Source organism: Psammomys obesus, unplaced genomic scaffold (assembly GCF_907164565.1).
Source record: "Psammomys obesus unplaced genomic scaffold, mPsaObe1.curated_primary_1811, whole genome shotgun sequence".
NCBI lineage: Eukaryota > Metazoa > Chordata > Mammalia > Rodentia > Muridae > Psammomys > Psammomys obesus.
The window spans coordinates 27,847-40,656 of record NW_026592586.1 but is presented as its reverse complement, the minus strand read 5'-3'; the positions used below and the strand labels follow the sequence as shown (position 1 = coordinate 40,656).

General features: G+C 44.1%; 1 protein-coding gene and 1 pseudogene across 3 annotated transcripts in view; both read left to right on the top strand.

Moving 5' to 3' along the window:
• Positions 1-2,523: 2,523 nt before the first annotated feature.
• The window catches only part of LOC129682246 (butyrophilin subfamily 1 member A1-like), a 34,859-nt gene continuing 24,572 nt past the window's right edge, over positions 2,524-12,810 (top strand). For 2 of the 3 annotated variants that reach the window (XM_055614504.1, XM_055614506.1), the window contains exons 1-2: positions 2,524-2,626; positions 7,696-7,824. In XM_055614504.1, the coding sequence (XP_055470479.1) occupies positions 7,740-7,824 (85 nt within the window). In that variant the 5' untranslated portion in view covers positions 2,524-2,626; positions 7,696-7,739. Of the gene's footprint in view, positions 2,627-7,695; positions 7,825-8,046; positions 8,395-10,254; positions 10,537-12,810 lie in introns of all 3 variants that reach the window. The other variant, XM_055614505.1, reaches the window with a different exon arrangement.
• On the top strand, positions 12,574-12,668 carry LOC129682266 (small nucleolar RNA U13; annotated as a pseudogene).

The window sequence follows — 12,810 nt, the reverse complement described above, 5'->3', positions numbered from 1 at the left end:
AAGTGAGACATCTTTCTGTAAAAATAACACAAGCCCCAGGCTGCACAACAATGCAGACAATTCTAGGGTATCAGTTCAACCGGTAAAAAGCAAGCACTGAAGGCCATCAGCTCCCATCTCCATTCATTTCTTCCTGCTGGAATTTTGTATCCATTTCTTCTTGTTGTATGACTAACCCTCAAGTCACATCAAAAGCCTCTTCCAGTTGCTGGCCTTGATTCTCACCTCAGATCCCAGCACAGTGTCTCTCAGTAAACTGTTTCTCAACTCATATGATATCCAAGGGCAAGGGAGATATCCAGAAAAGTGAGAAAAAAAAAAAAAGCACATTAGAAATTTAGTGCATTTAGATGGTGGCAGAAGACAAAAACAAAAACCAAAAAAAAAAAAAAAATGTGTTGTAAATAAAAGGTGTTAGGCTATATCTTATTTATTATTAGCCCTATGATGATCACGGCAGTACTATTTAATCCGCTATCACAGATAAGAAGACACAGACACCTGTTAGACTTTACAATTGGGCAAGGCAGAAATTCCTGCCTAGGCTGCCTGCATCACCTCACCATCCATGTCCCAGCCCCTATCCAATGCCCTCTTCCTTAACCCTCCTATCTTCCAACCATAACCTTACAAACACTTGCTTTTATTCCTTATCTGGGCCTTTTCATGCCATTATTGGAGTCCTTCCTCCCAGCCCCATGGGGTTTCTTCTCCAGCTAACCCATTGTGGTGTCCTGCTTCTTCCTGCCTGTCTGTCTCCCATGAGTCTCATGATTCTTCCACCCTCAAAAGCCTGGGAACCTTAGCCATGCCTACCCCATTCTGTGCTGCCTAGGTGTAGGCCATTTAATGAACCAATCAGGTATATTGTTTTAGACAGGTTTACAGAAACAAGAATGGATGTATCCGGCAGGCAGTAACCAAATTTTGAGGGCCAATAATTATTAGACAAAACTCCAACAAATGTGTTATCACCTTTTGACATTTTTTTCAATGTCACGAGATGCTGTGGGCTTAGGGTGAGAGAAGTGGGGCATATGGAGATAAGAAAAAGGTTTTTTGAGAGCCAGGGGAATCTACAAATGGCAGTCACAGAGAAAACAGGAACCAAGAGATGGGAGAAGTCAGAGCTGTGGTGAAGCCCACACCATAAAAATGTGGGGCTTTAAGAATTGACGACACCCTTTCACCCAGGGCAGAAGATGTCCACTCTACACCACACCCTGACCTGGAACTGAGATGAGAAGGTCATTTGTCCAATGGGAAAAGCCCATGATGAGCCAGCTAGGCTCAGGTGCCCCTGGGGTAATGACAGCTAAGCTTCAGTACCCCAGTGAGCAGGTGAGAGGCAATCCTGGCCATTGTGCAGTTCATGGTAAGAGGCTAGAGGGGACCGAGGGTGAACTGGCACCTTAGTCTTACACAGAGTGTAGTGTATTGAATTCACTGCAATTTAATAATTATTGTAATGTTAAGCTTAATATTATTTTAAAAGTATATTTATCAAAGTAGGTCAAGACCCCTAGCATCCGTGTGAAAGGTCAGAGTTTTAAAGTTGGGGAGCAAGCCTCAGGAATAGCTAGAGGACAAAAAGGTTCCAAGTACTTTCTTCAGCCTCAGCCCTGCACCCTCCCCACTTCTGCACACAGCTGCTGCCCTGGGCACTCAGTGGCACTGTGCAGATGTCATTTATCTACTCGCTTTTCCTACATGGTGTCTCAGCCTTTCTTTACAGTCAAGGGCTAAAGACTGACTCACCGCAGCCCCTCTGCAAATACCAGAACGCTCAGGGCTATCTGGCCTCCACAGACAAGGCATTCAGTCTAGGCTGGCAGGCCACCTCCCAGGGAGGTCAGGGCAGTGTCAGCCAGGACCGCAGCTAGTCACCACTCCCCACTCCATCCCAATTGGAAGCCACCTGTTGAGCCACAGAGACCTCCCCATGTCAGGATTGACCAGGATCAAAGGAACCACTTCCTGTATCTTTAAATTCAATCCTCCTCAGTGAGGAGGGAGGGGCATTCATCTTTCCGGAGTGCTGGAAAGGCGTTAAGCCCCAATGGCACTATGGAGCGTCTTACATGAACTTTTATGATTGTGGAACAAAAGACAGTCATAAATCTATGAATTTACCAAATATATGTGGGGAAATCAGGGAGGAAGTTTTAAGGCAGAGATAAAATCCGGGCTATAGGTTCCAGGTGCTATGTGATTATGTTCTTCAAAACAAAACAAAACAAAACAACAAAACAAAAACACACTTCAGTCAATCAAGGAACACTTTGACCAAAGAGGAGTGTCACAGACATGTGTTGGCAGTTTCTTTTCCTCCAAATCAACTTTAAGTTCGCCCTGCTAAAAAATATCTATTGGGTCCCCCCCCCCCCCCCTTGTAACCTGATTTCAAAGACTAGTTGAGTTTGTTTCAGCCAATCCCGCAAACTAAACCCATGCAGAGGCGGTCTCACACAGCGGTTTAGCCAATGGCGATGCTGATTCAGGGCTTCAGCACTTGGGCAGGAAGCTTGCTGGAGCGGACTCAGCCAGAGTGGAACATTCTCAGCCATGGGAGAAGGTTGAGCCTGAAGTTCTCAGAGCCCGAGCGGTGCGTTATGGATCGCAGCAGGTGAGTGAGAAAGTGACAGCCAGGCCGCGGGGATGAGGGTCTTGCCTGGCGGCTGGATTGGGGAGGTCAGCCAGAGGGCTGAGGGCTCGCGTGGGAGGCGGCGGGGAAGGCTTGGTGCAGACCTGTGGAGCTCCAGGAAGACAGCCAGGTGCTGAGACCTGTCAGCTGGACTTTCTTAGAACCTAGTCATCACTGAAAGGAGCAAAAAGAACTTGAAATGTCTGAGTTACCTCTTAGAAAGCATCCAAAAAGTCATAAAGGGCTGTCGTCAGTGCATCAACATGTGTTGAAAATATCCTTAAGATGTATTTATTACATTCTAACTTATTTTGTGTGTGGGGTGGGAAGGTTACAGTCTATTAACTCTGTATTCCAGCTATAGCCTGCTCCCTCATTCCCTTCCAACCCCACCCTCCCTCCTTCATCCCCGCCATGTCCCTTTCCATGTCCACTGAAAGGAGAGGTCCTCCTCCCCTTCCATCCCACCCTAGCTTATCAGGTATCTTTAGGGCTGGCTTCAAAGTCCACCTCTGTGGCCTAGCAAGGCTGCTCCTCCCTCGGGAGGGGGAAGGGTTCCAAGAGCCAGGCATTGAGTTCATATCAGAAATAGTCCCTGTTCCCCTTACTAGAGTACCCACCTGGATACTGAGCTACCATGAGCTACATCTGAGCAGGGGTTCTATGTTATAGCCATACATGGGCCTTGATTGGAGATACAGTCTCAGAAAAGACCCCTGTGCCCAGATATATTTGGTTCTTGTGGAGCTTTTGTCCTCTCCAGGTCCTACTAACTCCCCCTTCTTTCATATGATTCCCTGCACTCTGCCAAAGGTTTGGTTATGAGTCTCAGCATCTGCTTTGATACACTGCTGGGTAGAGTCTTTCCCAGGCCTGTTTTTATTTAATTTTCAAAGTGTGAATTGTTCCTAAGCAGTTAATCCTTTCAATCCTTTCTCCTTTCTCCTTTCTTTTTCTTTCTTTCTTTCTTTTTTTTTTTTTTTGGTCAGTTGGTTGGTTGGTTGGTTTTTTAAGACGAAGTTTCTCTTCGTAGGCCTTGCTGCCCTAGAACTTGCTCTGTAGACCAGGCTGGGCTTTGTCCTACTCCCTTTGGCAGGGATCCAGAAGGACAACTGGGATTACATTTCTCTCGGGCAGATAGCATGAGACCCATGTGCTAGGCCAGAGTGGAGAAGGTTTTCCATAGGGTGTTACAGTTAGGTCTTTTAGAATGACATAGCCGGTGCCAATGGAAGCTCGGGCATTCCAAAGCCTATGGTGATATCAAAGCCTTACAGCTCTTGGTTGGGCTGCTGTGCTGAGCAAGGCAGAGGTGCTGGTGGAAGCCCATGCCTGGTTAGCTTGCAGCTGAGACATGGGCCCAGCAGGCTGGAGGGCAGGCCTGGTGAGACTGGGCAGTGGGGGATAAAATATGAGTCTCCAGTAGTCATGACAGAAGGCTGATGGTATGAGGAAGCCAGTCAGCACGTTTATTTGAACTCAGGGATTTATGAACCTTGGGCAGTGGAAGGGAATCAGATCAGAGATACTTAATTTACGTGCAATGAATAGTACAGTGCCTCATTTCCCATGCAGGAGGATGGTCCTCTCATGAGAAGGAAAATACAGTACTTAATTATCCCAAAGTGAGGGGGAAATCTCCAAGTACAGTTGAAGGTCCCTGCCTAAGACCATCCTTAGCAGGGTGGGGCATTTCTAGGAGTTACTAGGTGCTGCTGGATCTGGTTTCCTTCTCAGGAAAGGGTCTGGCTTGTAATCTGCCCTGAGAGCTGTGTGATGCTTCCTACAAGACCTGGGTCACCCATATTGGGAGAAGGGTGGGTTTTTAGGGCTTCACTGAGAAAAGAGAGTCCACTGGCATAGACTGAGAGGGAATAAATGGCTATCCAGAGATGTCAGACTTCAACCTAATTCAGCAAAGCCCCCAAGCCTTCAATTCAGAGGTCCACCTGCCTCTGCCTCTCAGTGCTGGGTTTAAAGGTGTGTACCACAACACCAGACTGTGGATTTAGTTTTTGAGTAATGCTCAGTTATGGCTTGTCTTTCAGAATTTAGGGAATGCTATGAAAGACATGAACTTTGTTGTTTGTTTGTTTGTTTGTTTGTTTGTAGACAGGGTCTCTATGTAGCTCTGACTGGTTTGAAGATCCCTGTGTAGACCAGGCAGTCCTTGAACTCAGAGATCTTCCTGCCTCTAGCTTTCCAGGGCTGGGATCTAAGACTTGAGCTACCTACCACCCTTGGAAGACACGAAACTTTTATTAAGTTGACAAAAAGAAACAGATGAAAAGTTTTAGACACATAAGAAAGACCATTGTCTGTTTTAATCTATTTGGGGATTGTCATTTTAGTTAGTAAGTGTAAACAAACTGATTTTACTGTGTTAACTTTTTATGTGCTTTTGTATCTTGCCTGAGTGTATGAGAATGTCTGAACAGGAATTACAGACAGTTATGAGTTACCATAACTGAGCCTGTCTCCTTTGGAAGAACAGCCAGTGTGTTCTTAACCACTGAACCATCTCTCTTCAGGCCCATGTGATCAGATTAAATGACCAAAGGAGATTTAATTTTTTTTTGAGACCATGTCTGTAGTTTTGGTTTTGTAAAGCTTCTTTAGTTAGTACTTTTAACAGTTTCCAAGAATAGATTAATACCTTAGAAATCCACTGATTTAAATAGAGCCTTAATTTCAGTTTGTTAAACTTTGCACTTTAAAACTTACTATCATGTATATATTTTGTCTCTAAGTCTTATCATTCATATACCTTTAATCATCTATTCAGACCCTCACAGGTGCATGAACTTTCTCCCTTTACTTTCCATCTGGAAACATCCAACAATTTTAACATTTGCACACAGATCCTTCAATACTAAAACTCTTTGCATTGTTACATCCATTAAACATTTTTTTCTTTGCTGTTTTCCCATAATCCCATGAGATGTATGTGTTTGTTTTTTGAGAGCAGTCATTGAAAAGGCAAATCTCTCTGTCAGTGGACTTGAGTTATTTTAAAACCAGGAATATTAATTTATTTCTTTATATACTTTCTGTCCTTTGTCTGTGAACCCCTTGAGAGGCTCCACTGATCTGTTTATGAGCCAGCAGTAATTGAGCCTCACATTTGAAGCTTTTTCATTTCATGGACTCAGTTAATGAAACTTTCCTTTAAAGCTCTCCAGTGTGAATAATCGAGTGTCATGCCCACCAGTGTATCCAAAAGTATTGTAAAAAGAGTGTTTTTAAGGTGAAAGCAATTTATCTCTTTATTATTAGCTATGAATAGTGATCAGATAGCCTTGAGGGAGGAGCCGATGGAGACCTGCTTGCTGCTATTGCAGCAGGAAGTGGCAGGACCTCTGAATTTTATAAAGAAAATAGGGCCTAGAAGAGGGAGGCCAGACAGGGATTGTGTATGCATGCTGTGCCCAAAGATTAACACTGACAAGCTTGAATAGAAAAGATCTTTTTATTTATTTATTTATCTATCTATCTATCTATCTATCTATCTATCTATCTATCTATCTATTTATCTATCTATTTATTTAATTATTTGAGACAGGGTATCTCTGTGTAGCCCAGTCCTGGAACTCACTCTGTAGATATGGTGACCTGGATCTCAGAGATCCTCCTGACTCTGCTTCCTCAATGCTGGGGTCAAAGGCTTGTACCACCACCGCCCAGCAGACCCCCCTGCTTAATAAAGTTCTCACTGTTGTGCATACAAATGAGCAGGAAAATCCAGGGCTGGGTTTTTTAAGTCTCTGAAGAGTTTTCCTCCTCTTACTTAGTGTTTTCCTGTTTGGGTGGGAATAGGATGGTTGATTTGCCCATCACTGTTGTGTACCTTGTACTGATCCAACCTAGAAGTTGTTGAGTTCATCATTAGGGCACCTGCTAGTGGAGACAAAGCCTATCAGGCCTTCCTTTTAAGCTGCCTGGCTTTTATCTCAGATCAGGAGGGTAAGGAAGAAGCTGGCCACCTTGGAAATTTGCCAGCTTTAAAACCAAGCCACAGGAGTCTGACTCCTAGTCTCTCAGCAGTACCATGGGACAAGAATCAGGACAGACACAGGTTCCAGGACTGCCTGCTTTATAGTAAAGCAAGCTGCAGGACGGCTGTGGCCTCCCATCTTCTCAAAAGCAAATCCCCAGAGAAGTCTAGATGTTTATCTGTACCTGATTGGAAATAGAGATCTTCTTTCTGTTTATTTCTTATGTTGAATTAATTTCTTCCTATTTATTTTGGATATTTAATCACGTATATACATACATATATATGTATATATAGTTACTGATGTCAGGGTTTGGGGTTTTTGATATAGGATCTCACTGTGTAGTTCTGGCTGGTGTAAAGCTCACTGTGTAGACCAGGCTAGCCTGAAACTCACAGAGATCTGCCTGCCTCTACCTAGTTAATGCCTGGAATTAAAAGTGTGCATCACTCTGCCTGACTATTTTTTTACTTTTTGTTTTATGTATATTAATGTTTGCCTGCATATGTGTCTGTATATCTTATTCATACAGTATCCACAGAGTCCACAAAGAAATGTTAGATCTTTTGAGATTAAAGTTACAAATATGGTGAGCCACCACGTAAGTGCTGGCACCAAAGCTGGGAACAATGCAAGACTTGGCCAGTGTTCACAACTGCTGACCAGTGCCCCTACGCTGAATTTCTTGGTTGACTCATTGATAAAAGGAAAAGACAAGTTCTTGTATCTGAAAGAACTACCTTTTTTAAAGTGCATCTCACAAACACCAGCCTTCTTCCTTCTCCTGTGTCTCTCTTAGTAATTAGTGCTCTTGATATATATATCATATATATATATATATGTGTGTATATGCATACATATATTTGACTAAACTTAGGAGAGTGAATAGGCAGATGTTGATGACAATTATCATGAACTCAAAATCCTTCTGAAAAAGGATGCACAATAGATTTCAGATGCAAATGAGCAAAGCACTTTAGTTTGGGAGGGACAGCTGGAGAACTGGGAGATTGGGGTCCCCAGAGGCTGTAATTACCCCTGACTCTTCCCTCCTAGGCTGAAGCTCCTGGCACACCCTGATTTGTACCCTGCTGCTCAGAATGATGTATGTGGCAGTTCTCCAAAAACCGCTGTTTGGGTATCTTTTCACCCTCATAGTCCTGCAGCTGCCCAAGATGAATGCAGGTAAGGCCCCCTTCTCTCCTCCCACCCATTTCCACTGACTGCTGGGTTAACGTGTCTCTACCAATGCAAACGGTCACAATGCCACTTCCCACCCATCCTCACAGGACCCAGGTGGACCATGAGACTAGGATTAAAAGTAGTTTGAGGGGTTTGCTTTTGGCTTCCTGTCAGTATGGTGTTCCTATCTCCATATCCTATCTGATGCTGCTTGGCTTTTTGCAGGTCACTTTGAAGTCCTTGGACCCCTGGAGCCCATCTTGGCCTTAGTGGGTGAAGACGCACAGCTCCCTTGTCACCTCTCACCCAGTGTGAGTGCTGAGCACACAGAGCTGCGCTGGTTCCGGAATACATTCTCGCCTGCAGTGATGGTGTACCGTGAAGGCCAGGAGCTGCAGGAAGAGCAGATGATCGAGTATCAAGGGCGGGTGACCCTAGTGCAGGACAACATCACTTTGGGGCACGTTGCTCTAAAGATACACCACATCAGAGCATTTGATGAAGGGCTGTATGGGTGCTTCTTCAGGGATAAACAAGACCAAGGAGAAGCTTTCCTCTATCTGAAAGTAGCTGGTGAGTGGACAGGATTTGACTTTAGTGATGTGTATGGATATGGTTTTAAGCTGTAACCATAACAATTATAACCCTTAAAAGCTGATTTAAAAAAAATACAATGTAATGCTGTGATATCTGCCCTTGAACTCCTGATCCCCCAGTCTCTACACCCCAGGTTCTGCGCTAACAGACATGTGTCACCACATATGGATTCAAACATGTTTCTGGTAAAATCTAGTCCTCAGCCCATGACAGTAGATACTTTGCAGCATCAGCTTTTGTATGTATGGAAAAAGCACTATTTTGACAATTATATCTAAAAGTCTAGGCAAGGCATGGTAATGCATAACTGTATTCTCAGTACTTGAGTGGCAGAGGTAGGTGGATCTATGAGTTTGAGGCTAGCCTGGTCTACACATAAAGTTCAAGGCAAGCATGGACTACAGAGATAAACCCTGTCTCAATAAATAAATACATATATATAGAGAGACTTATTTAAATTCTAGTGGCTCATTCACTAGTCTAAGACCCAATTTGAAAAATACTAAAACCTTTTGACCTGAAATACACATTCTTACATATGTTCATGAATTTGGACTACTATGTAAATTCTTTGGGGTCAAGTTGTAGAATGTGTCTTTGTCCTCTAGGACTATGAAGAAAGAATCTGGCAGAAATAGAAAACAGGAGTCTCAGGAGTCATTTAAATGTGCAGTACAGGCTGAAGTTCCTGTCCTCAAAGAGGACCCCAACAGAACATCGCAGTGTAGAAAATCTGCTGTCCTCCACATGACTCCATCTCTGTGGAGACAGTCTTCTCTGTGTAATCTTGCCTGTTGATCAGGAGGAAGATGTGCTCTGCTCCTTTCCCAGGCTTCTCTTCCAATAATAGGACTCCACTGTCAGTGCTGGAGCTTCTGGACTGAGACACCTTGTCCACCTCTCAGTTTTGCTGTTCTTTTTACCTTAAAGGACACTTTCATCTTGTTTTGCTGTCCCTCTTTCCTCCCTCCCTCCCTGTCTCTCACCTTCCTCTATCCCTCGCTTCTACCCCCCTTTCCTTTCCTTCCTCCCTCTCTCCTTCCCTCTCTTCCCCCTTCCTTCCTCTTTTTCTTCCTTCCTTCCTTCCTTCCTTCCTTCCTTCCTTCCTTCCTTCCTTCCTTCCTTCCTTCCTTCCTTCCTTCCTTCCTTTCTTTTCTTCTGTAGGCCAGGCTTGATTTGCCCTTGCTATTTACCTGAGATTTGCCTGGTCATACACTCCTGATTCCTCTGCCTCCACCTCCCTAAGTGTTGCGATTATAGGTGTGCACCACCTCACTTGTCTTCTTATGTCTGTTCATGCAAATCTGCCCACATTTCAAAGGCTGAAGATGATTGTTTAGAAGCAGGACTTGTCAGGTGTGTTCAGTCTCAGAATAATGTCATTCCTTTATTCTTTCTTTCATCCATGTCACCCTGTGCTTGTTTGCTTTCTCTCCTTCCTTCCTTTCTTTCTTCCTTCCTTCCTTCCTTCCTTCCTTCCTTCCTTCCTTCCTTTCTTCCTTCCTTCGTTTTTCTTTCATTTTCCTTTCCTTTATTCTTTCTTTCTTTCTTTTTTTTTTTCCTTACTTTGTAGCCCTAGGCTACTTAAAGAAGATTATCTCCCTCATGAGTGTTTCCAGGGTTTGGATTACAGGCTTGTAATTTCAGGTGCCATCTTTCTAAAGAGGTGTTCACTTGTGTCATTTCGTTGATCCCTACTCTTCTTTGAAGTGAAGAGTTGAGATTTTCTGAGCCTAGTGTCCTTGGGTTTCTGTGCCCCCTACATATACTCGAGTCCTATGGTAAAAACCCCCAAAGAATAACCACCAAGGATTAAGGCCAGTTTCTCTCCAATAGCTGTGGGCTCTGATCCTCACATCAGTATGAAATCTCAAGAGAATGGAGAGAGGGACCTGGAGTGCACCTCCTCTGGATGGTACCCAGAACCTCGGGTGCACTGGAGGACAGCAAGAGGAGAGAAGTTACCACCCACATCAGAGTCCAGGAAGCGTGACGAGCAAGGCCTGTTCACTGTGGCGTCTTCAATAATGATCAATGACAGCTCCATAAGGAACATGTTCTGCTGCATCCAGAATATCCTTCTAGGCCAGGAGAAGGAAGTAGAGATCTCTGTACCAGGTCAGTGGAACTAGTGCAGGGTTCCCATGGTGACAGAGACTCAGGGCAGTATGACCTGGGGCCCTGCTCAGAAGGGACCTCACAGTAGAATTGCCCGTTTTTCCCCCTTTAATGCTGCCAAAATAACCAGGTTGCTGGTTTCAGGGGAGTCCCCTACACTTCATGAGATACATGAGGATTCTGAAGGTATAAACTAAATATTCCCATGTTAACTTTTTAAAATTGTGACAGGGTATGGTGGAATACATTTTCAATCCCAGCGCTTGGAAGCCAGAGACAGGCTGATCCCTGTGAGTTCAAGGCCAGTCTGGTCTAGCAAGTTAGAAGTCAGCCAGCTGAGATTCTTTCTCTCTCTCTCAAAAAACAAAGAAAAAAAATGGATTTGTGTGTGTGTGTGTGTGTGTGTGTGTGTGTGTGTGTGTGTGTGTGTATGTATGTGCATGTGTAACATTATGTGTGAGGAGGTCAGAGGATAACTTGGTTTTCTCCTTCCACTGTGTAGTTCTCAGGGACCTGTTGTAATCAGTGATTAATATTTACTAATAATTATCTTTTAGTAATGCTGCTGTTAGTCCTAAACAGCTGTATTCCCAAATCACCACACAGAGACTGGGTTTATTTAGTTAACCTAGAACACAATGCTGGGCAATATTTATTCCCTCCTAAACCTCCAAGCCCTAATAGTTTCCTAACATTTAGATTTCCCACATTATCTTGCTTTTTGTGAAATCTTAGGTCTGGTTCATGTTCTGTGTCCTCCAAGATCTCTCCTCCAGCTCCATCTCCAAGCTCTTCTCCTCTCTCTTTCTCCTCCCACTCATTTCCTGCCCTCTTGCTCCTCACCTCTTTCCTGTCCTTTGGCTCCTCCCAGCTCAACATTGTGTCCGGTTACTTTATTTGAAAGTTTGCACCAAGTTGAGACAGGATGCTTAGGATGACTATCGCAATGCAATATCCGGATTGAAACCAGAGAGTCTGGGGTAGAAATCAGCATTTGAATGAACAAGGGTTAAAAAAAAAAAACAAAAACATTATACCAACAGGGACCAAACTCAGGTTATTAGGCTCAGCAGCAAGCACCTTTGCCAACTGACCCACTGCATAAGCTCAAGATTCTAGTTCCTCATGCTTAGGCAACAACATTGTCAGGTAGGTCTCTTGGACTCTGCACCTGTGGCTTCATCCAACAGTGGGTAGAAAGTATTCAGCAGGATATCTACAACTCCGCAGACTTTGCTCTTGTTGGTGTTGAAACAACATAGCACAACAGCTGTTACCTAGCATTTCCCTTAAGTTAGGTTTTTAACTTAACCCAGAGATGATTTAAAGCACAAAGGAGGACAGGCATGGATGACTGGAAGATATACACTGATTCTCTATCTGTAGATTTTGAGATTCTTGGATATCCTGGAGCCGTCCCCCACAGACACAGAGATTGGCATATCGTAATCTGTCAGATATTTTTCTGATTTTTCTGGCATCACATCACTTCCAAACATGGATTCTTCCTTCAACAAACTAACTTTAGCAGACTGGCCTTGAACTCTTATCTGCTTACCTCTGTCTCCTGGATTACAGTCGTGTTAATATTCCAGTTGGGATCTCTTGCCAAAGCAACCATGTTCTGAGATTAAAATCCTCTACAGTGGACTACGACTTCTTTTTGCTCTGTAGCTTCCAATTTGGGTCCTGTGTCCCATAAAGTTCTTCTTGAAACAATCCTCCCACCTCCACCTGGGCTGGACTGTTAACTCAGACTCAGCAAGCCATTCCCTGTGAGTATACAGGCCCCTTTCTATACTGTGGACTACAAAGTACCCTGCCCCCCTCCTCCCATCTGTAGCGTCATCTCTCTGGTAGCTTGGATCATCCAACTTTTCCTTCTCTTTCCCCTTGATATGCACATGCATCTTAGAATCTTGAGGAAGATTAACAGTTTAACAGTGTCAGACCAACTGTACCTGAGCCTGGGGTGGGACCGATTTCTCACAGCTGTTTCACTGTGTCACTGTGTAGGTCATCATGAATCACCTCTGGATCCTTTTTGATTGATAAGTGTGATGAATGGACATTCACTCCCCCTGCATGACATGTGCCTCCCGCAAACCTAGTTATGGTGTCAGCATGTGACACACCCAGCCCGTACTCAGGCGATCCTCGAGAAGAAAAGCTACATAGATTATAGAATCATTTGTATTTTCAATGTGAACCACCATGTCATCTGGTCATCAGTACATAAAAGTGTTCCTCCTTTCTCTCCAGTGTTCAGTGCTA